The 24652-nt window shown below is 49.4% G+C and overlaps 1 protein-coding gene across 3 annotated transcripts in view; it reads right to left on the reverse strand.

The window, feature by feature from the left end:
* The window catches only part of LOC119970657 (neurolysin, mitochondrial-like), a 102561-nt gene that overhangs the window by 32610 nt on the left and 45299 nt on the right, over positions 1-24652 (reverse strand). For all 3 annotated transcript variants that reach the window (XM_038805633.1, XM_038805634.1, XM_038805635.1), the window contains exons 9-10: positions 17199-17400; positions 9073-9259 (exon numbers count right to left, since the gene is read on the reverse strand). In XM_038805633.1, the coding sequence (XP_038661561.1) occupies positions 9073-9259; positions 17199-17400 (389 nt within the window). The remainder of the gene's footprint in view (positions 1-9072; positions 9260-17198; positions 17401-24652) is intronic.

A 24652-nucleotide genomic window follows, 5' to 3' on the forward strand; every position in this document is an offset into this window, starting at 1 on the left:
TTTCTTAAACTGTTTTATGAACCAAGCTAGTTACACCATGGGTATTAACCGATTTTAACTTAATTTGTAGTACCCTCATCTTTGAGTCAAGTGTGTGTTCAAGCCCATTATCAAGTCTTTAGCACATAATCAAAGCTGTTTCTCCACGGCAGTACTGAGGACACGCTGCATTCGTGGAAGTGTATCCATTGGATGAAAAATTAAATCAAGAAATATATTTAAGGTGCCATCTGTATTCAAAGAGGATAAAAGAGCCAACATTTTTCTCTCAGCCAACACCACCAAAAGCAGATCTATTAATCATTCACTGATGGAGAATGGCTGACACATTTGCAAATGTGCACTTTAAAAGTGTTTCTGCACTTTAAAATATGAGTTAATTTGACACTATATTAATGACACTATTATTACATGATAATATTATTAACAGGCAAATTAAGCAAAACAAAATCTTGATATCCTGTAGACAGTGTGAATGCAAATATTATTTCCCACCTGTTTCTTTATTCTTGTCTTGCCAATTATCTTTCCTCCTTTCCTGAAGGAGATGACTGCTTACCATAGGCATTAGATACACCAAGTAATCTGCTCAAGCATCCAGTATTCATTCCCGATCCTTTTCTGACTGATACTTTCCCACGCAAGTAAGGGGTCAGTACCGGAACCCCTTTTTGAGTCCTCAAACTGGGAAGTGGTGAGGTTATTGATAATTGTCATGCTAATTTGCATTATATCAGCTAATCTAGCAAAACCAAGGGACCAAACTCAAGATCTTCCTTGTCTATCTAACTCACAAAAATAACTGATGAAGCCATTGAGGAAGCTCTAAAAACCGAATTGTATGATGAACACAGCAAGAGGGGGGGGGGCACAATAGCACACTGGTTAGCACTGTTGCTTCACAGCTCCAAGGCCCCAGGTTCAATTCTAGCTTGGGTCATTGTCTATGTGGAGTCTGCACATTCTTCCCGTGTATGTGTGAGTTTACTCCGGGTGCTCCGGTTTCCTCCTACAAGCCCCGAAAGACGTGCTGTTAGGTGAATTGGACATTCTGAATTCTCCCTCTGTGTCCCCGAACAGGCGCCGGAATGTGGCGACTAGGGATTTTCACAGTAACTTCATTTGCAGTGTTATTGTTAGCCTACTTGTGACAATAAATATTATTTTTTTTAAAAAGTTTGGAGGGTGACAAAGTGCTGTTTGCCTATAGCTACTATTCTACACAGAGAAGGATTATTTATTTAATTATACCCCCCCCCCCCAAACAATTGTTTGTTCCCTGTTTTCATTAAGGTGCTGCCTCTTCCATAAATGCCTCATCCTCATACGTAAACCTAAACAGCGAGTGGAGGGCATCACAACTGAGTCGAATCTTGACCTCCCTCAAAATATACAAATATGTACTTTTCCAGCAAAAAATCACTGGAAACAATTCTGACTAATTCACACCAACCCAGAGGTATTGTGACCAACTTTTGGAACATAATCTTTGTTCTGGCTGAGATTACCTACCCCTTCACTGGCTGATTATTAAACCTGGGAACTGGTGCTCTGCATAGCTTTGAACCATAACATCAAGTGAAATTACCAATTAAGACTGCCTTTAATACAAAAAATCCTCCAAGCAGTGAATTGAATTTGTAGTAAGAACTTGAGGGCGGATTTATTTTAGTAAAGGGTTGACGATCTGGAGATTTATTTCTTAAAATTATGATATTCCAAATATTAACACACCTAAATGATCTTAGCCCATAGCAATATAGTGACTGTGCTACTAACTCAGAAGGCACGAGTTCAAATTACGAAAAATATTTGAGAAAGCTGTTGGAATTGCATAAAACAAATTGTTTCATTCATGTTTTTCAGTCTAGCCGACACAATGTAGTTAATTTTTAACTTACTCTCAAATGGTCTGGCATGTCACTTAGAACAAAGAAATAACAGCACAGCACAGGGGCAGGCCCTTTAGCCCTTCAAACTGGTGCCGATCATGATGCCTATCTAAACTAAAACTCTGCAATTCCGAGGTCCATATCCCTCTATTCCCATCCTATTCATGTATTTGTCAAGATCCTCTTAAATGTCAGCATCTTACCTGCTTCCACGCACTCACCACCCAGTGTGTAAAAAAACCTGCCTCGCACATCTCCTCTAAACTTTCCGCCTTGCACCGTAAACCTATGTAGATCGTACAGAGCACAGTCCTTGGACCCAAAGGGAGAAACGTCCATATCTTCAGGCTGTGGCCCTCTTGCTCTTGGGGAGCGGTTAACAGTCTGGCGTTGATGGGACGGCTCCGGGAGGCGTGTACGGCACTGGTGACCGACCTTTTTGAGAGGAGCACCGAGGGGAAAATGGAGCAGCTGGCAACGTTGCCGGGGTTGAAGGCGGCTGGATGACTACAGCAGGCAGGCCTGTGTCCATGTCTGATTCAGTGTCAGAGTCTTCTGATGAAGTGTCTGGCACGATTTGCATACGTGCAGTGCGGTCAGCGTAATTTGAAGGTGCACTTGTGGAAGAGACCCGAGGTGTTCGAGTGAAGTCAAGCATCCAGCAGAGGGCAGCAGAGCAGAGCTACTGATTGGCTGTTCCGGGGAGATTTGCATACGTGCAGTGCGGTCAGCGTAATTTGAAGGTGTACTTGTGGAAGAGACCCGAGGTGTTCGAGTGAAGTCAAGCATCCAGCAGAGGGCAGCAGAGTGGAGCTACTGATTGGCTGTTCCGGGGAGATTTGCATACGTGCAGTGCGGTCAGCGTAATTTGAAAGTGGTTTGTGAAGGGGCTGTGGTCGAAAACGAGACTCCCGAATGGTATGTTGCCTCCCGGGTGCTCGGGTCAGGGATGTCTCCGATCGGCTGCAGGACATACTAAAGGGGGAGGGTGAACAGCCAGTTGTTGTGGTGCATATAGGCACCAACGATATAGGTAAAAAAAGGGATGAGGTCCTACAATCAGAATTTAGGGAGTTAGGAGATAAGTTAAAACAGTAGGACCTCACAGGTAGTAATCTCAGGATTGCTACCAGTGCCATGGGACAGTCAGAGTAGAAATTCAAGAATAGTCAGAATGAATACGTGGCTTGAGAGATGGTGCAGGAGGGAGGGGTTCAGATTTTTGGGACATTGGAACCAGTTCTGGGGGCGGTGGGACCATTACAAACCGGATGGTCTACACCTGGGCAGGACTGGAACCAATGTCCTAGGGGCTGCTTTTGCTAACATTGTTGGGGAGGTTTTAAACTAATGTGGCAGGGGGATGGGAACCAGATTAGGAAGTTAGAGGTCAGTAAAGAAGCAGCAACTAAAGCCAGTAAGGTACGAGACAATAAACTCAATGTGACTAAGGGGAAGAGTAGACAGGGAAGAGATGATGAACGCAAAGGGACAGGTGGTCTGAGGTGCATTTGTTTTAATGCGAGAAGTGTAGCAGGTAAGGCAGATGAACCTAGGGCTTGGATCAGTACCTGGGAATATGATGTTATTGGTATTACTGAGACTTGGTTGAGGGAAGAGCAGGACTGGCAACTGAATATCCCAGGGTATAGGTGCTTCAGGAGGGATAGAGAGGGAGGTAGAAGGGGTGGAAGAGTTGCATTACTCGTCAGAGATGATATCACAGCTGTGATTAAGGAGGGCACGATGGAGGATTCGAGCACTGAGGCAATATGGGTGGAGCTGAGAAATAGGAAGGGTGCAGTAACATTGTTGGGACTTTACTACAGACCTCCCAAAAGCGAGCATGAAGTAGAGGTACAAATATGCAGACAGATTATAGAAAAATGTAGGAGCAATAGGGTGGTTGTGATGGGAGATTTTAACTTCTCCAACATTGAATGGGATTCGTGTAGTGTTGGAGGCGTAGATGGAGCAGAGTTTGTGAGGAGCATCCAGGAGAGTTTTTTAGAGCAGTATGTAAATAGTCCTACTCGGGAATGGGCCATACTGGACCTGGTATTGGGGAATGATCCCGGCCAGGTGGTTGATGTTTCAGTCGGTGATTACTTTGGGAATAGCGATCACAATTCCGTAAGTTTTAGAATACTCATGGACAAGGACAAGAGTGGTCCGAAAGGAGGAGTACTAAATTGGGGAAAGGCAGAGTATAACAAAATTCGGCAGGAGCTAGGGAATGTGGATTGGGAGCAGCTGTTTAAGGGTAAATCCACATTTGAAATGTGGGAGTCTTTTAAGGAAAGGTTGATTAGAGTGCAGGACAGACATGTTCCTGTGAAAATGAAAGATAGAAATGGCAAGATTAGGGAACCATGAATGACGGGTGAAATTTTGAGACTAGCTAAGATGAAAAAGGAAGCATACATAGGATCGAGGCAACTCACAACTGATGAAGCTTTGGAGGAATATCGGGAAAGTAGGATGAATCTCAAACGCGCAATAAAGAGGGCTAAAAGGGGTCATGAAATATCTTTGGCTAACAGGGTTAAGGAAAATCCCAAAGCCTTTTATTCGTATGTAAGGAACAAGAGGGTAACTAGAGAAAGGATTGGCCCACTCAAAGACAAAAGAGGGAATTTATGCGTGGACACAGAGGAAATGGGTGAGATTCTTAATGAGTACTTTGCATCGGTATTCACAAAGGAGAGGGACAAGACGGATGTTGAGGCTAGGGATGGATATTTAAATACTCTCGGTCAAGTTGTCATACGGAAGGGGGAAGTTTTGGGTATTCTAAAAGACATTAAGGTGGACAAGTCCCCAGGACCGGATGGGATCTATCCCAGGTTACTGAGGGAAGTGAGGGTCGAAATAGCTGGGGCCTTAACAGATATCTTTGCAGCATCCTTGAGCACGGGTGAGGTCCCGGAGGACTGGAGAATTGCTAATGTTGTCCCTTTGTTTAAGAAGGGTAGCAGGGATAATCCAGGGAATTATAGACCTGTGAACTTGACGTCAGTGGTAGGCAAACTGTTGGAGAATATACTGAGGGATAGGATCTATTCACATCTGGAAGAAAATAGACTTATCAGTGATAGGCAGCATGGTTTTGTGCAGGGAAGGTCATGTCTTACAAACCTAATAGAATTCTTTGAGGAAGTGACAAAGTTAATTGATGAGGGAAGGGCTGTAGATGTCATATACATGGACTTTAGTAAGGCGTTTGATAAGGTTTCCCATGGCAGGTTGATGGAAAAAGTGAAGTCGTATGGGGTTCAGGGTGTACTAGCTAGATGGATAAAGGACTGGCTGGGCAACAGGAGACAGAGTAGTGGTGGAAGGGAGTGTCTCAAAATGGAGAAGGGTGACTAGTGGTGTTCCACAGGGATCCGTGCTCGGACCACTGCTGTTTGTGATCTACATAAATGACCTGGAGGAAGGTATAGGTGGTCTGATTAGCAAGTTTGCAGATGATACTAAGATTGGTGGAGTTGCAGATAGCAAGGAGGACTGTCAGAGAATACAACAAAATATAGATAGATTGGAGAGTTGGGCAGAGAAATGGCAGATGGAGTTCAATCCAGGCAAATGCAAGATGATGCATTTTGGAAGATCAAATTCAAGAGCGAACTATATGGTCAATGGAAGGGTCTTGGAGAAAATTGTTGTACAGAGAGATCTGGGATTTCAGGTCCATTGTACCCTGAAGGTGGCAACGCAGGTTGATAGAGTGGTGAAGAAGGCATACAGCATGCTTGCCTTCATCGGACGCGGTATTGAGTACAAGAGTTGGCAGGTCATGTTACAGTTGTATAGGACTTTGGTTCGGCCACATTTGGAATACTGCGTGCAGTTCTGGTCGCCACATTACCAGAAGGATGTGGATGCTTTGGAGAGGATGCAGAGGAGGTTCACCAGGATGTTGCCTTGTATGGAGGGTGCTAGCTATGAAGAAAGGTCGAGTAGTTTAGGATTGTTTTCGTTGGAAAGACGGAGGTTGAGGGGGGACCTGATTGAGGTCCACAAAATTATGAGAGGTATGGACAGGGTGGATAGCAACAAGCTTTTCCCAAGAATGGGGGTGTCAGTTACAAGGGGTCACGATTTCAAGGTGAGAGGGGGAAAGTTTAAGGGAGATGTGCGTGGAAAGTTTTTTACGCAGAAGGTGGTGGGTGCCTGGAACTCTTTACCAGCGGAGGTGGTAGAGGCGGGCACGATAGCATCATTTAAGAGGCATCTAGACAGGTATATGAACGGGCAGGAACAGAGGGAAGTAGACCTTGGAAAATAGGAGACAGGTTTAGATAAAGGATCTGGATCGGTGCAGGCTGGGAGGGCCGAAGGGCCTGTTCCTGTGCTGTAATTTTCTTTGTTCTATCTTGGCTTCAACTGGCTGTAGCGATAGTGATTGGCGTGGCGACCAAGGCGGCGATGGGGACCGCAGGCAGACCTGGACTGGCACATTCGGAGCCTTTCAGGAGGCTCCCACATGAGGCAGTGAATGTGATCCAGGTGGTGCTGGCTTCACGTCCATGTCCAGACCGAATAGGAAACTGGCCCAGTTGCCCAGATTACTACTCCCGGGTCCCATGTGGTGCCGGCTCTGAAATTGCGCATGTATATAGCGTTCCTGGTTTGAAGTCGTGCAGCTGCGAGCGTTGACCAGTGTCCATCTTGGAGTGGTCCTGTCGCTGACGGATCCGAGCACCCATGTCTGGAAGAACGAGACTGAGTTGGGTCCTGAATCAACATCCTATCAGCAACTCTGCTGATGCCACACCCCTGGTAGCATGAGGGGCCGTCTGATAACTGAAGAGAAAATGGACCAGTTGCCAGATCCCAAGACCGTGTGGCTAGTTTTGTCAATGCCCTTTTGAAGGTTGGACGCTTACTCGGCCAACTGTTTTGAGGCTGGGTGGTACGGGGTGGTCCCCAAACTATGTGAATGCCTAGAACCACATCTAGAACCACTTCAATTTGCATACCGCTGCAACTGATCTACAGTAGACACTATCTCCCTGGCTCATCCCTGGAGCATCACAACAACAAGGACTCCTACATCGGACTCCTATTTATTGACTGCAGCTCCGCCTTCAACACCATAATCCCAACCAAGCTCATATCAAAGCTCCACAACCTAGGACTTGGCTCCTCACTCTGCAACTGGATCCTCGATATTCTGACCCATAAACCACAATCAATAAGGATAAACAACACCTTCTCCACGATAGTCTTCAATACAAGTGCCCCTCAAGGCTACGTACTTAGCCCCCTGCTATACTCGCTATACACACACACGACTGCATGACAAAATTTGGCTCCAACTCCATCTACAATTTTGCTGACGACATGACTGTAGTAGGTCAGATCTCGAACAACGATGTATCTGAATCCAGGAGGCAGATAGAGAACCTAGTGGAGTGGTGTAACAACAACAATCTCTCCCTCAATGTCAGCAAAACAAAACAGCTGGTCATTGACTTCAGGAAGCAAAGTATCATACACAGCCCTGTCTGCATCAATGGAGCCGAGGTGGAGATGGTTGACAGCTTCAAATTCCGAGGTGTGCACATCACCAACAATCTGTCCTGGTCCACCCACGTCAACGCTATGACCAAGAAAGCACAACAGTGGCAATACTTTCTCAGGAAATTCGGCATGTCCATATTGACTCTTCCCAACTTTTACAGATGCACCATAGAAGGCATCCTATCTGGCTGCATCACAGCCTGGTATTCTAACTGCTCGGCCCAAGATCGCAAGAAACTTCAGAGAGTCGTGAACTCAGCCCAGTCCATCACACAAACCTGCCTCCCATCCATTGACTCTGTCTACACCTCCCGCTGCCTGGGGAAAGCAGTCGCATAATCAATGACCCTTCCCACCCGGCTTACTGACTCTACTAACTTCTTCCATCGGGCAGGAGATACAAAAGTCTGAGAACCCGCACTAACAGATTCAAAAATAGCTTCTCCCTCGCTGTTACCGGACTCCTAAACAACCTGCTTATGGACTGACACATCACACATCTTCTCTACTGAGTAGTGCTACACTCCTGTACAATAATGATAATAATCTTTATTGTCACAAGTAGGCTTACATTAACACTGCAATGAAGTTACTGTGAAGAACCTAGTCGCCACATTCCGGCATCTGTTCGGGTACACGGAGGGAGAATTCAGAATATTCAAATTACCTAACAGCATGTCTTTTGGCACTTGTGGGAGGAAACTGGAGGACCTGGAGGAAACCCATGCAGTTACGGGAAAAATGTGCAGACTCCATACAGACAATGACCCAAGCCGGGAATTAAACTTTGGATTCTGGCGCTGTGAAGCAACAGTGCTAATCAATGTGCTACCGTGCTTCACCCGATACCTGTGCATTTGTATGTACATTGTGTATTTTATATTAGCCCTATGTATTTTCGTTTCATGTACGGAATGATCTGGCTGAGCTGCACGCAAAACAATACATTTTGCTATACCTTAGTACATGTGACAATAAACAAATCCAATCCAGTCCAAACATGCCGAATTCTGTTCGAGGCCATGAACGACCCAAACTCCTTGCTGGTGAACGTCGTTCCGTTGTCTGACACCAACACTTTGGGTATTCCATGGATGCTGAATGTGTGCCACAGCCTATCCATGGTTGTCTTTGTGGTCATATTTGGCATCTTGTGGACCTCAAGCCACCTCAAGTGCGCATCTACCATAATGAGGAGTGTTGCCCCCTTAAATTGGCCTGCAAAGCCTATGTGGATGCGGAACCAAGGTTTTCCCATTCTTCAGTTCCTACTTAATATTGTTGTAGTTAGCCTTTCACCAATTTAGCACCTTCACCAAGGACTACTCCTTTCCTTATTCACGAATATCTTAAAACTTATGGAATTATGGTCACCGTTCCCGAAATGCTCCCCTCAGGACACTTCAACCGTCTGGCCGCGTCAGAAATAAGAAATAACCACTACAAGTTCGGCAGGCAACAGTTCAAGAAGGCAGACCACATCCCTGAGGTAACTGGTGATGGACGATCAATGCAGCATTTCCGTATTCTGAGAAAATATTATTTTACCTCATACCAATCAAGTATCACGGCTGCTTGGAAAAACATTCCAATACTTAGGATAACTATACTTAGGGCGTTATAGTTCACCTTTGTATAACTCACTTCTTACCAGCATTAGCTTGTCTGGAGTTAATAAGTTGCTCAAGTAAATCATCCGGAATAGGAGACCCATCTATATAATGACGTGACATTCTCTTGAGTGGTTCCTTCTCCCAAACCCAGTTCTCTAACATCTGGGAAGGGGCCTCCACAAAATCTGTCTCCACATTAGTTCCACTGAACATGGCAAAATCAGTCTGCAAAATAAACAGAGTTATCAATGTGTTAAATTACGTTTTAAAAAAAATATTTTTATTCTCCTTTTTCACATTTTTTCCCACATTTACACCCAACAATAAACAATAATCAGTAAAAAATGTAATGTCAATCTTCATATCAATAACACGATCCCATCCTCCCACCAAACCCCAAACATTAGCCTGCATGTTACCAAAACAAATGACAACAAAGAGTTTGCGGCCTCCTCCTCAGCGCCCTGTGCGACCTCATCAATTTCTCCAGCATCCTTGGCACATACATTGTGCCAATGTGAGTTTGCCAATACCTGATTTAGAGGTTGTCCAGTTTCTCACTTCACACAATGTTCCCATTTTGGGGGACATGATTCCTCCTAGATTAAAGCTGAAGCCTACGATCCCATCAGTCAGAGTCGCACATGTCTGGTAGCCCTCACTTGATCAGGCAAAGATAGGTGATGCCATATGGTTCAAATGCAAACAGCAACTGCCCCAACTCTTCCGTTGAGCAGAGAAACAAAGCATTTAGGATAGCACTCAAATTGGAGGTACCATCCCACAGGAACAGAAGTTACTAGGTGCTAATATAACCAAAACTAACCACACAGCTACCACTGTCCGACAGAAACAGCTGAAAATGGAGGACAGATGAAGAAGGACTTGCATTTATGCATTCAATATGCAAATTAATGCATCACCCCAAAATACTTTACAAAAAATTGAATTTTGTTCCCCAACTGCAGTCACCGTTAACATGACAGCAATTCTGGACTTCCAGTGACGGTCATGGAATGAGAGGTCACACGCTTGGTGATTGCTGCTCAAGGTGGATTTCTTTAGTCTTTTTCCCTCCCGAAGGCAAAGTATTTGAGGGCAAAAGGTGCAGAAGTGCTTGGGGAAGGTAGTACTCTTGTTGTGTGGCTGGTGGATGGATCTACGGACAAGGAGTGGTGGAAGGAGGAAAGAGCAGCTGGAGCGGGAGAGTCTTTGAGGTGTACCACAGGAAAAGATGGCGGAAGGCAATGGGGCTGTGCTGCCCGCCCAGTGGTCTAGGGAGCAGTTGGCCGAGTTCTTGAACTGCAACTTTCAGCAGCAAAGGAAAGAGGCCCTGGATGACCTAGCTAAGGTGGTGGAGCCCCTGAGATCTGGGATCGCCGAGCAGAGCGGAGACTGGAGTCCCAGGGCCTGGCAAACCAAAAGTGGAAGAGGCGGTGGGGGAGCACGAGGAGCACTTGGCCTTGTTGGTGGCTGAGGCAGGACTGATGCGGAAGAGCCAGAAAAAGCAGGGAGAAAGTGGTTGATTTGGAGAACCGCTCCAGAAGGCAAAAACCTTCGGACTGTTGGGATGCTTGAAGGCACTGAAGTCGCGGAGGCCACAATGTTTGTGCCAAGGATGCTGGAGAAATTGATGAGGTTGCACAGGGTGCTGAGGAGGAGGCCGCAAGCAGGTCAGCCAATGAGGGCGATAATAGTGCGGTTGCACAGGTTTCTGGACAAGGAGATAATATTTCAATGGGCGAGGCAAACCAAGAAATCTACCTAGGAAGGGAACAAGCTGAGGGTGTACTAGGACCTGGATGTGGAGCCTGCGAAGAGGAAGGCTGGGTTTAACCAGATCAAGGTACCCCTCATGAAAAAGGGGTGAGGTTTGGAGTATTGTACCCGGCCCGCCTGTTTGTGACTTTCCAAAAGCCGGAAGCTTTATTTTCACATGCTGAGGGGACCATATTGCTAGCTGGGCGAGCTAGTTAATGGTAGTGAGGTGGGGGTTAGTCAGGAGGAAAGCATGTGTGGGAGGAGATGGGGTTGGTTATTTGTTTGTGGCGCAGTTGGGAAAAGATTGATGACGGTGGACATCCGAGGGCTGGCCTAGAAAGTTTCACGACGCAGACCGCAGGCTGGCTCAAAAATGGATATGGCTAATCGACAGGGGAAGGGGGCAGGGAGCCCTCTGACCAGACAGGTCACGTGGAATGTTGAATGGGCCAGTTAAACGGTCATATGTATTCACACATTTGAGGAGTTTAAAGACGGACGGACATTTCTACAGGAGATGCACTTGAAGCTGGGGTACCAGTCAAGACTGAGAAAGGAATGGGTGGGGCAGGTTTTTAAATTCGGGGCTGGATAAGAAGACGAGGGCGGTGGCGGTGTTGGTTAACAAGCGGGCCGCGTTGCTGGGGAAGAGGCGCAGCCTTCAGGCCAGATTCGACCTATTGACCACCAGAAAGGCGGAAGCTCAGTGGAGGAAAGCACAGGGGGCGGTGTATGAGTATGGGGAGAAGGCAAGCAGGTTGCTGGCACACCAGCTCCGAAAGCGGGACAGGGCCAGGGAGATTGGGGGAGTGACGGATAAAGCTGGGAAGTTGGTGCGGAGGGGGGTAGATGTTAATGGGGTCTTCAGGGACTTCTGTGGGGAACTGTACCAGTCGGAACCCCCGGTGGAGGGGGGTGGAATGGGGCGCTTCTTGGCCAAGCTGCGATTCCCGAGGGTGGAGGAGGAGCAGGTGGAGGGACTGGGGGCGCCGATCGAGCTGGAGGAGGTGGTCAAAGGGATAGGGAGCATGCAGCCGGGGAAGGCGCCGGGGCCGGACGGGTTTCCGGCGGAATTTTATAAAAGGTATGCGGACCTGTTGGGCCCCGTTGGTCCGGACCTTTAACGAGGCAAGGGAGGGGGGGGGCTTTGCCCCCAACTATGTCACGGGCCCTGATTTCCTTGATCCTGAAGCAGGACAAGGACCCTCTGCAGTGCGGGTCATATAGGGCGATTTCGCTGCTAAACGCCGACGCTAAGCTGCTGGCAAAGTCCTGGCCACTAGAATAGAGGATTGCGTGCCCGGGGTCATTCATGAGGACCAGACGGGGTTTGTGAAGGGAAGGCAGTTGAATACGAACATGCGAAGGCTTCTCAATGTCATTATGATGCCGGCCGTGGAAGGGGAGGCGGAGATAGTGGTGGCATTGGATGCGGAGAAGGCCTTTGATAGGGTTGAGTGGGAGTATCTGTGGGAGGTGTTGGAGAGGTTTGGGTTTGGAGAGGGGTTTATCCGGTGGGCGAGGCTGCTCTACGAGGCCCCGTTGGCGAGTGTAGCCACAAATAGGAGGTCGGAGTACTTTCGGCTGTACCGGGGGACGAGACAGGGGTGCCCCCTGTCCCCCTTGCTCTTCGCGTTGGCGATTGACGCCCTGGCCATGGCGTTGAGGGAGTCAGGGAACTGGAGGGGCCTGGTGCTGGGTGGGGAGGAGCATCGAGTGTTGCTTTATGCGGACGACCTGTTGCTGTATGTGGCGGACATGGTTGGGGGGATGCCGGAGGTGATGAGGATTCTTAGTGAATTTGGGGGTTTCTCTGGGTATAAGTTGAACGTGGGTAAGAGTGAGTTGTTTGTGGTGCATCCGGGGGATCAGGAGGAGGGGAGTGGTAGGCTCCCACTGAAGCAGGCAGGGAAGAGCTTCAGGTACCTAGGTGTCCAGGTAGCTGGGAGTTGGGGGGCTCTGCACAAGCTCAACCTCACAAGGTTGGTGGAGCAGATGGAGGAGGGGTTTAAGAGGTGGGATATGTTACCGCTGTCACTGGCGGGGAGGGTGCAGTCCGTTAAGATGACGGTGCTCCCGAGGTTTTTGTTCCTGTTCCAATGCCTCCCCATCCTTACCCCAAAGGCCTTTTTTAGGAGGGTCAACAGGAGTATCACGGGATTTGTGTGGGCGCTTGGGACTCCGAGGGTGAGAAGAGTGTTCCTGGAACGGGTCAGGGATAGGGGGGGGCTGGCGTTGCTCTACCTCTGTGGGTACTATTGGGCTGCCAACGCAGCGATGGTGCGTAAGTGGGTAATGGACGAGGAAGGGGCTGCATGGAAGAGGATGGAGGCGGTGTCATGTGTGGGCACGAGCCTGGAGGCGCTGGTAACGGCGCCGTTGCCGCTCCCTCCAACGAGGTATACCACGAGCCCGGTGGTGGCGGCTACCCTCAAAATTTGGGGGCAATGGAGACGGCATAGGGGAGAAGTGGGGGGCTCGATGGAGGCCCCGAAACGGGACAACCATCGGTTCGTCCCAGGGAGCATTGATGGTGGATTTCTGGGCTGGCACAGGGCAGGGGTTAGGATAGGGGTGGGCGAACTTTTCCGTGCAAGGGCCACATTCAGAAATTCACAATTTTAAAGGGCCACATAGTATATTAATTAATAGTCCCGGTTGTAACCAATTAGCGTGCGGCATATACCTCAGCGCTTCCCCCGGCGGCATCCTGCCTTTAGCCCTCATTTTCTCTACTTTTCAAAAATGGCGCTTCACCCGGTTATGATTCTGGGCGCCTCATATAGAACATAGAACAGTACAGCACAGAACAGGCCCTTCGGCCCTCGATGTTGTGCCGAACAATGATAACCCTACTCAAGTCAACGTATCCACCCTATACCAGTAACCAAAAAATGTTTTAAAAAAAATTTTTTGACTTGATCTTAGTGGGCCGCATAAAGACCTTTGGCGGGCCGCCGTAGTTTGCCCACCCCTGGGTTAGGAGGTTGAGGGACCTGTTTGTGGAGGGGAGGTTCGCGAGCTTGGGGGAGTTAGAGGGGAAGTTTGGTCTCCCCCCGGGGAACATGTTTAGGTACATGCAGGTGAGGGCGTTTGCCAGGCAGCAGGTGGAGGGGTTCCCCTTGCTGTCCCCACGTGGGGTACGGGACAGGGTGCTCTGGGGGGTGTGGGTTGGAGGAGGGAGGATTTCGGACATATACCGGGTGATGCAGGAGGTAGACAAGGCCTCGGAAGAGGAACTGAAGGGTAAATGGGAAGAGGAGCTGGGTGAGGAGATTGAGGAGGGGACATGGGCGGACGCCCTGGAGAGAGTGAATTCCTCCTCTTCCTGTGCGAGGCTTAGCCTCATACAGTTCAAGGTGCTGCATGGGGCCCACATGACTGGGACGAGGATGAGTAGGTTTTTCGGGGGCGAAGACAGGTGTGCTAGGTGCTCGGGGAGCCCAGCGAACCACGGCCATATGTTTTGGGCGTGCCCAGCGCTGGGGGAGTTTTGGAAGGGGGTAGCATGGACGGTGTCGAGGGTGGTGGGATCCAGGGTCAAGCCAGGCTGGGGACACGCAATTTTTGGGGTTGCAGTGGAGCCGGGAGTGCAGGAGGCGAAAGAGGCCGGTGTTCTGGCCTTTGCGTCCCCAGTAGCCCGTCGGAGGATCTTACTCCAATGGAAGGATGCGAGGCCCCCAAGCGTGGAGGCCTGGATCAATGATATGGCGGGGTTCATTAAATTGGAGAAAGTGAAATTTGCCCTGAGGGGTCAGTACAAGGGTTCTTTAGGCAGTGGCAGCCTTTCCTGGATTTCCTGTCGGAACGGTAGGGAAATAGGCCGGCAGCAGCAGCAACACCGGGGGGGGGGGGGGTCTGGTTTGGTGGGAGGGAGAACTGTGTACATGGGTTTGCGGGATGTGGCGGGTGTTATTTCTTTCCCTTTTGTTGTGTGGGTGTTCTTTAGTTTTTTAAAACATTTCTTTTGTTTTTTCTTTATTTGTAGTTGCGTTTGAAGATGGGTGGGTGCTGTTCTTGGGGTGTTACCACGGTTGTTTTGTTAATATAGTTGAGATGTTTATATTTTGTAAAAATTTCAATAAAAATGATTTAAAATAAATAAATAAGCGGGTCGCGTTAAAGTTTGGGGGGGGGGGGGGGGGGGGGGGGGGGGTACTGCAGCCGATCCGGGGGGGGGGGGGGGGGGGGGGGAGAAAATTTGTGATGAGCCGTGGAAAATTGAAGGGGATAACGGCATTCCTGGTAAATGTCTATGCCCTGAATTGGGAAGATGTGGATTTTATGAGGCAGGTGTTGGGGTAAGATTCCGGACCTGGACTTGCATCGGCTACTGCTCACTGGGCTAAATCGCTGGCTTTTAAAGCAGACCAAGCAGGCCAGCAGCACGGTTCGATTCCCGTACCAGCCTCCCCGGACAGGCGCCGGAATGTGGCGACTAGGGGCTTTTCACAGTAACTTCATTGAAGCCTACTCGTGACAATAAGCGATTTTCATTTCATTTCATTTCATTTCATATTAATGCAGTCATAGATCCGACCTTGGACCGGTCGAGTCCCAAGTCATCAAGCGTGTCAGCAGGCCGAATACGAAGGGGTTTTCATACTTCTCACATATGCACCGGGTGTACTCCTGGATTGATTTTTTTCGTGCTAGACAAAACGTTGTTGGCGGGGGTGGCCGACCCGGGGTATTCGGCAATTGTGGTTTCTGACCACGCGGTGCACTGGGTGGATTTGCGTGTGGCCTGGGAGAGGGGAGGGCCCAGCTTCTGCAGTGAAGGTTGGATGCGGGGTTGTTGGCATGAGATGTGTGAGCGGATATGGGCAGCCATTTAGGGTGGTGAGGGCGAGTTTTAGATATTTGGGTATCCAGGTGGCACGGAGCTGGGCACAGTTGCACAAGCTGAACCTGGTTCAGTTGGTGGAGCAGATAAGGGTGGACTTTAAGAGGTGGGATGTGCTGCGGCTGCCGCTGGCAGGGCAGGTGCAGACAGTAAAAATGATGGTGCTGCCATTTTCTGTTTCTGTTTCAGAACCTCCCAATCTTCGTCCCCAAGTCGTTTTTTTAGGCAGGTCAATGGGTTGATCTCTGGATTTCCGTGGGTGGGAAAGACCCTGCAGGTTAGTACAGCTTTCTTGGATTGGGGGCGAAGAGGGCAGTAGCCGGCTTTGCCAAATATGAAGAATTACAGCTGGGCGGCGAATATTGCTATGGTTCGGAATGGGCCGGGGAAGAGGTCGGTGTGGGGACGGATGGAGGCGGCCTCATGTAGAGATATGTGTTTAAGGGCTTTGTTGTTGCTGCTTTTACCGTTCTCGCCGACCAGGTACTCTGTGAATTTAGTGGTGGTGTCATTCCTAAGGGTGTGGTGTCAGGGGCAGCAGTATCAAGGGCTGGCGGGCGCCGATCTGTAATAACCATAGGTTTGCACCGGCAGGGCTGGATGCGAGGTTTCGTGGGTGGCGGCAGACAGGGATTGAGTGCTTTGGCAATCTGTTTTACGAGGGCACATTTGCAAAGTTTGTAGGACCTGGAGGAAGATTATGACTTGCTCAGGGGGAATGGCTATAGGTACCTGCAGGTTCAGAACTTTGTAAGATGAGAGATGCAGTCCTTTCCTGGGCTGCCGCCCTTGGGGTTGCGGGGCAAGGTGCTGTCTAAGAACGAAATAGGGCAAGGGAAGGTGTCAGATGTCTAAAAGATGTTGGAGTAGGAAGAAGACCTGGTGGAGGATATCAAGTGTAAGTGAGAGGGGGAACTGGGAGGGGAGGTAGGGGCCGAGACGCTGGCGGAGATCTTGGGGGGGTGAATGCGTCCTCGTCATGTGCGAGGCTAAGCCTCATCCAGTTTGAAGTGGTGCAAAGGGCTCACATGATGGGGGCGAGGATGAGTAGGTTCTTTATGGGGGTCGAGGATAGGTTTGAACAGTGCGTGGTGTGGGGCCCGTGAACCATGTACACATGTTCTGGGTGTGTCCAAGACTGAGAGGGTTCTGGCAGGGGTTCTCGGATGTTATGTCCGAGGTGCTCAGTGCGGAGGTGGTTCAGACTCCAGAGGTGGCGATATTCGGGGTGTCGGAAGACCCGGGTGTCCAGCAGGTGAGAGAGGCCGATGTTTTGGCCTTTGCCTCCCCGATAGCCCGGAGATGGATTTGGCTCGGGTGGCAGGACTCAGAGCCACTAAAAGCTGGGGTGTGGGTGAGTGACCTAGTGGAATTCTTGAGGTTGAAGAAGGTTAAGATCGCCTTGAGGGAGTCGGCGAATGGGTTCACCAGGAGGTGGAAGCCGTCTGAATTTTTGCAAGGACAGCAGATGAGAAGTTACCAGATTATCAGTGATAAAAATTTCTGGCGGGTTGTGGCGAGCCAAAACCTAGATTGAAAACACTGTAAAGCGGGTACCTGGGCACAGATCTGGTGCATTACATGACCAAATTCATGGAAGTACGTTCCAACTTCCTCATGCCACAGAAGGGAGGGAGCATCATGTGTTGGTTTGGTAAAATTTGCTACCATAGCTGATATTGCCATCTGTCTGGTTCCATCAGGCAGTAAGCATCCAGGCTGAAGATCAAAACAAGCTGCATGCCCATACTTCCCGTCTCTGGAACAAAAATCAACAGAGACATGGACTTTTCATTTTAATCTTATAATCATAACAGAATCTAATCAGACAAGAGACAGCTTGTAAGCATAACATCACCACTATGCATTATTGCAGTGGAATAAATATTATTACCATTAATGCAACAATATGTCTTTATAATAGATCTTTAACATACATAAAAATCCTAAGGCACTTCACAGAGGTATAATTAATTTTTCATTGCATAGTGAGGAGCATAGGCAACAAGGTAGTATAATGCAGGACATAAATAACCTCATCTTAAAGACGTTGCAACGAAACTCATTATATCTCTAAATTTTCTTTCATAACTGCACTAGATTTATTGAATATTTAAATAAAATATGTGGGATTACATTCTTTTATCAATCACAGTCATTTTCCTTATTACAATCTTCTGATTATAATAAGTAGCTCTATTTTAATTGTCATTACTGTGCTGAAATCTAAATATTGATCCAAGTAAGTCAGATTATACTTTTTACATAAAATACATAGATTCTCACCATGTCTGCACTGTTGATGTGAATAACATGAATTGTAACAGGCGGGAACGATGTGAGTACTGTAATGTGCTGTGTCATAAAATCATGAAGAGAATCTGAGTTTAATCTTAGCCATTCCTTCAGCAAGAGATGCTATCCATAGAGGAAGAGCTACAAATTCTCATGTCGATTCCCACTTAAGTGATATTAGAGCAAGTTGTTGGCTTTTTAGCCAAAAAAAGGAAAGGACAAAATTGTAAGACACTTGTCACACACATTACATAAAAAGAGGCATCCAAAGTAACTTAGGAAAGACAGGAATATAAACAGCTTCATTGATCAATTACAAGCTTCTGGCAATATTCATAAACTGCTTCAGTCTTGCATTAATTTGTGTCTGAAATGCCTTCCGAACATTTAGGGAATGATGTAACCACCGTGTTGTGCCCTGGGATATCTGGGCACTCCGCGTAAATAGTAGGAAAGGCCAAGATCGTGATCCACATTGAGCAAGAACCAGAATGCAATTCACCAGTCCCGCTCCCGATGAATATCATTAGCTTTCATTTGCATTCATTTCAATCTCATTAGCAAGACTGAAGTCGAATGCAGTAGTTTCCCAGGAATTACCAGAGTCCACAGGGAGAAGTCACGCAATCACGTTTAGTACTCCTTTTCAAAAATCCTGTACAGTGTGCCTGAACTCTAGGCAGTACCTTAAGAGGCAGTTGCCAACAATCAACCACTAAAGAGCAGGTTTTCGCCACTGGGGATATTCTCGCTACCAAAGGGAGTGTGCAGATCAGGGGAGGTCTCGTTAATGTTCCCGGCAGAGGTCAAGGAGCTCCTGATGTGGGCAGGGTTGAGTGTGTGCAGAGCAAGGTTTGCTCACACAACTGGCTTGCTAGATGACACATCTGAGAGAAGGCAGGACACATAAGTAGGGGGGCGGGGGAGATTTGAGGGTCCCAGGATGGAAGCCTAACTTCCCTGATTGTTGGTCTATCTCTTTCTCCAATTCCTTACATATACAAAAATGGTTGCTGGATCGATCGCACAGCGGCTGCCCTCACCGGAGAAGGCAGCAGAGGCAATGCAGCTAGAGGCGGCACCCCATGTGCAGGGGACCGCTGCACACACTGTCCATAAGGCCAAGGAACGATGTCCCAAGGTGTAGAGGGGTCCTTCGTCATTCAATGAGCTGACGGACAGCAGATGCCACAGAAGATTCAGTCTCATGAGAGGGACAGTGAAGCACTTGGCACATCCTCATAGACTTGGTACCCCGTGGAGAAGGCCACTTTCTCCCGGTGACTGTGAAGGTCACCGCAGCCCTCAACCTTTATGCCAACGGTTCATTCCAGGGCTCGAGCGGGGACCAATGTTGCATTTCACAATCCACAGCCCATAGGTGCAACTGGGAGGTGATGGATGCTCAATATGCCCAGGCATCAGTCTTTGTCACCTTTGAGCGGCCCCAGGCCCACCAAAATGCCCGTACTACAAGATTTGCTGCCATCGCCGGGATGCCCCATGTCGAGGGGACTATCTATGACATGCATGTCAAACTTTATTTTATTTTTTTTCTTTTCCTTTTTTAAATAAATTTAGAGTACTCAAGTATATTTTTTTCAATTAAGGGGCAATTTAGCGTGGCCAATCCACCTACCCTGCACATCTTTAAGTTGTGGGGGTGAAACCCACACAGACATGGGGAGAATGTGCAAACTCCACACGGATGGTGACCCAGGCCAGGATGTCGACCTTTATTAACAGGAAGGGGTTCCACTCCCTGAATGTTCAGATCGTGTGCGACCACTGCCTACCCATCACGCATGCATCTCCGGCTACACAGGGAGCATGCATCGTAGTTACCATGGTAGATCGCTCTTGGAGATCCCTGGTGTCTTCAAGGGCCACCCCAGGATGGCGGGTTGGCTCTAGAGGGACAAGTGATACATGATGAGGTCATGGCTGATGACGCCAGTACGGAGCTTTCAGACCGATGTGGAGACCCACCTGGCCAACCCTGCTGTCGTTGAGCGGTGCATCATAATGCTTAAAATGTGGTTCCAATGCCTGGACCGCTCTGGTGGTGCCCTGCAGTACACGCCCCAGAGGGGTCTTCTACTTTATGGTGGTCTGCTGTGCCCTCCACAACCTGGCACAGCAGCGGGGCGGCATGCTGGAGGAGGAGGGAGATGAGACGTCCGAGGAGGACCAGGAGGGGCTGGGAGATGGGCCTGTGGAGGAGCTGAAGGATGGAGGACAGGCAGCAAGGGTTCGACATGCCCGGAGGACCAGGGAGGCCATCATCATCACCAGATTCTCATAGGACGAGGCTGTGTCCATCAGCTCAACTCCAGCCCTATTTATGTCCCTCCCCCATTTCCCTCCTTCCCCCCCCCCCCCCCCCCCCTCGTCCTCCATTTTGCACCCTCACCCTCCCCGACCACCCTACAAGAGTCTGTATAAGATCACTCCAGGGTGATGGGCCTGTGTCGGCACTATCAGCAGGTCTATACAAGGTAGGAGAGTGTGATAAATTGTTGTGAGGAAGGTTGTGATGCTCCTCAGTTAAGGCAAAAGTCTGACTCCTGTCTTTCTGCTGACAGCACACTCACTCCCTTCCTCTAAACAGGGTCTGCATCGAGGGCTTTCATCTTGGACCACTATGTCCGTGGAATGGGGGAAAGCAGAGAGCAACAAGGGGTGACGAGGCAAGCAAGCCCGCTGTGAAGATTAATGTGTCAGAGTATTCACATGTATCAGGTGTTGCATGTTTTAATCATGACCATTTTACATTTCCATTCCTCCTAGCTACAGATAGTGAACCTCCCGGTGGCCCACTCAGAGCTCCTCGCTTTTCTTGATCTTTTTGTGGTCCAGTAAGGCTAGGTGTCCCCCCAGGATGCACATCAGGGGTAGCTCTGTGCCTTTGATGCCCTTGATACATGTCTCCTGGAGAACCTGGAGTTGGTCCGAGCCAACTTACTGGTGTTACAGGCATTGCTATGCAACCCTATTCTGCCTGCTGCCCTCGAGATGCACGGTGTCAGAAGTGGGGGAAATCGGAAGATTTCCATCTCTTTGGTGACAGGTCCCGGGTTGGCCTCCAGCGCGTTCTCTCCGATGGTGCCCATAGGCCCTGGGGGGGCTCCATGTGGTGGAGAGGTAGCTAGAATGGGCTCCAGAGTCATCTGGCACTGCCAGTCCTGGCAACTCCCCATTTTCTGCACCATGGTGTGAACGCCCTCAGCGATGCTCCTCAATGGCTGGGCCATGCTCTGGAGTACCTCTGCAATGTCTGCCTGCATCTGAGACATGATGTCAAGGCCCTCATCATAGACTGATCCATGCCTTGGGCCCCACTACTCAAGACACGGATATCATGCTCCAGACTTTCCACTGCGGTCGCCACCCTAGCAATGTTTTTGTTTTATAGATTTTGAGTGCCCAATTAATTTTTTTTCCATTTAAAGGGCAATTTAGTGTGGCCAATCCACCTACCCTGCACATCTTGGACCTGGGTTCCACGCATTGCCACGCCATTCCTGAGCCCAAAACCTCTGGGACTCCTCCAATTGGCTATGCAGTCGCTGCAATGTCGCTAACATCCGGGCTTGATTGTTACGGCTATGGCCTACCATCTGCATCAGCTCTGGGAGAACCTTATTCAAAGGCTGGGTATCTGACTGGGATCCTGCTGAGTCCTGGGATCCAGCAGACCTCTGACTGCTGTCTCCCTCATATGTTCCTGCCTCCACCTTATGTATATCATCAACTATGTGGTGCTCTCACGTGGGGCGGGGGGGGGGGGGGGGGGATGGACATGTGGTCAGTGAGAGGGAAGGATAATTTTGTCTGACATCAACAACCCACCTGGATCTTCACCTCTGTGGTGCAAGCCAATCTCACTGTCGGAGACTGCTCTGTCCTTGGACAACCCAGCAATTCCCAGGGCCCATTCCTCAGAGGGGAGAGTGTGGACTTGGATCTCTGGCATCCTGCCCCCCCAAATTGGTTCTTTGCTGCTTATTATTGGCTATCTTCTCCTGCAGGAACAAAGAGAGGGAATTGTCAGCCGCACACTTGATGGGTCAAGGGGTTCTATAGCAGGTGGCATGTATGGGCATTGCACCTGAACATGAAGGGTTGTGCTGGTGGGTTGCCAGTGGGTGCTGAGGAATAAGCACAAAGATCGGATGTTCGGAGGATGCGAGGTGTGAGCCTGCGATTTGTGGGAGGGGGGATTTGAGGGATGTCAGGTGGAACTGATGTCAGGAGAGAGATGGGACCTTGTAATTGCAGCTCAGTGGAATTTGTTCATCTTGTTCCGACATTGGACGGTGGTCCTCCTCGTCATGCTGCCCGCACTGACAGCTGCTGCCACTGCCTCCCAGATGGCATTGCTGACCCTGCTTCTGGTCCTCCGACCAGCGGGGGAACAGGATGACCCATCTCTCACCTGTGGCTTCGAGAAGCATGGTCAGGTAGGCGTCGCCAAAGCGATGAGCAAGTTTGAGCACTGCTATGTTTGTGCGTTGACTGGGAGTGAGTGGTGAGGGAGCCGATAAAAGCAGCTCCCTCTTGTTCGCGATGAGAAGTTGAGGCGTGAGTCGGGCGAATCAGATGGCCAGGGGGCCCTTAACGACAAGAATCTCATTGGCGCTTAGTGCCAACAATGAGCCCCCTTGAATAAGGATCACGATCTCGCCCATGCGGCCGTTGTGAAACATCCTGTCAAACACCCCTAAAATGACTTAGAGATGTTTCAGTTGAATCACGCCCCTATTTTCCATACCGATGTGACAGTCAATGGTTTTTTGAATTTATTCATGCAATGAGGAGTTTTCTTGGGAAGACCAGCCTTTATTGTCCATCCTTTTTACCGTCGTGAAGCCAAATTCTTTCTTGAACCACTGCAATCCATGTGATGAATACACCGTCACAGACTTGTTTGTTCCAGGATTTTGACCCAGCAATAATGAATGAATGGCAACATACTTCCAAATCCTGGATGACGGATGAGCGTTTTGAGTGTTGGAGTTGCATTCATCCAGGTGGAGCATATTCTATCATACGCCCTACTTATTCCTTACATGGCGAGCCCAGTTAAGTTTCTGGTTAATGGTGGCCCCAGAATACTGAAAGTGGGGAATTCAACTATAATGTTATTGAGTGAGGACAGATTCTCTCTTGTTGGAGATGGTCATTGCCAAGCACTTCTGCAGCACAAATGTTACTTATTAGCTCCATCCTGAATGTTGTCCAGATCTTGCTGCATATGGGTATGGATTGCTTCATTTTCTGAGAAGGTGCGAATTAAGCAAAACCTTGTGCAATCATAAATTTTTTTTTTAATAAATAATTTCTATTGAAATTTTTACAAAATACAAAATATAAACATCTTAACTCTATTAACGTACAACCGCGGTAACACCCCATAAACAATGCCCCCCAGCTCCAAGAGCAACTTCAGACAAAAGGAAGAAACAAAAACAAAGAAAAAGAGAAAAGAAAAAAAAACAAAGGAGAGAGATAGCACCCTCCACAAACCCTTGTGCACAGTTCTCCCTCCCCCCAATTCTTACCCCCCCCCCCTCCCATCTCCCTCCCCCCCCCCCCCCCCCCCCCCCCCCAGGTTGCTGCTGCTGTCGGCCTGTTTCCCTACTGTTCCGCCAGGAAGTCCAGAAAGGGCTGCCACCGCCTGAAAAACCCGTGTACTGATCCCCTCAGGGCAAATTTCACCTCTCTCCAATTTAATGAACCCCGCCATATCCGAGATCCAGGCCTCCACGCTTGGGGGCCTCGCATCCTTCCATTCGAGCAAGATCCTCCATCGGGCTACTAGGGACGCAAAGGCCAGGACCCCGGCCTCTATCGCCTCCTACACTCCCAGCTCCACTGCAACCACAAAAATTGCGAGTCCCCAGCCTGGCTTGAGCCTGGATCCCACCACCCTCGACACCGTCTTTGCTACCCCCTTCCAAAACTCCCCCAACGCTGGGCACGCCCAAAACATATGGCCGTGGTTCGCTGGGCTCCCCGAGCACCTAGCACACCTGTCCTCGCCGCCGAAAAACCTACTCATCCTTGTCCCAGTCATGTGGGCCCTATGCAGCACCTTGAACTGTATAAGGCTAAGCCTCGCACAGGAAGAGGAGGAATTCACTCTCTCCAGGGCATCCGCCCACGTCCCCTCCTCAATCTCCTCCCCCAGCTCCTCTTCCCACTTCCCCTTCAGTTCCTCCACCGAGGCCTCGTCTACCTCCTGCATTACCCGGTATATGTCCGAGATCTTCCCTCCTCCGACCCACACCCCCGAGAGCACCCTATCCCGCACCCCTCGTGGGGGCAGCAAGGGGAACCCCTGCACCTGCTGCCTGGCAAACGCCCTCACCTGGATGTACCTAAACATGTTCCCCGGGGGGAGCCCAAACTTCCCCTCTAACTCCCCCAAGCTCGCAAACCTCCCCTCCATAAACAGGTCCCTCAACCTCCTAACCCCAGCCCTGTGCCAGCCCAGAAATCCGCCATCAATGCTCCCTGGGGCGAAACGATGGTTCCCCCGTATCGGGGCCTCCATCGAGCCCCCCATTTCTCCCCTGTGCCGTCTCCATTGCCCCCAAATTTTGAGGGTAGCCGCCACCACCGGGCTCGTGGTATATCTTGTTGGAGGGAGCGGCAACGGTGCCGTTACTAGCGCTTCCAGGTTCGTGCCCACACAAGACGCCGCCTCCATC

Source organism: Scyliorhinus canicula, chromosome 8 (assembly GCF_902713615.1).
Source record: "Scyliorhinus canicula chromosome 8, sScyCan1.1, whole genome shotgun sequence".
Classification (NCBI taxonomy): Eukaryota; Metazoa; Chordata; class Chondrichthyes; order Carcharhiniformes; family Scyliorhinidae; genus Scyliorhinus; species Scyliorhinus canicula.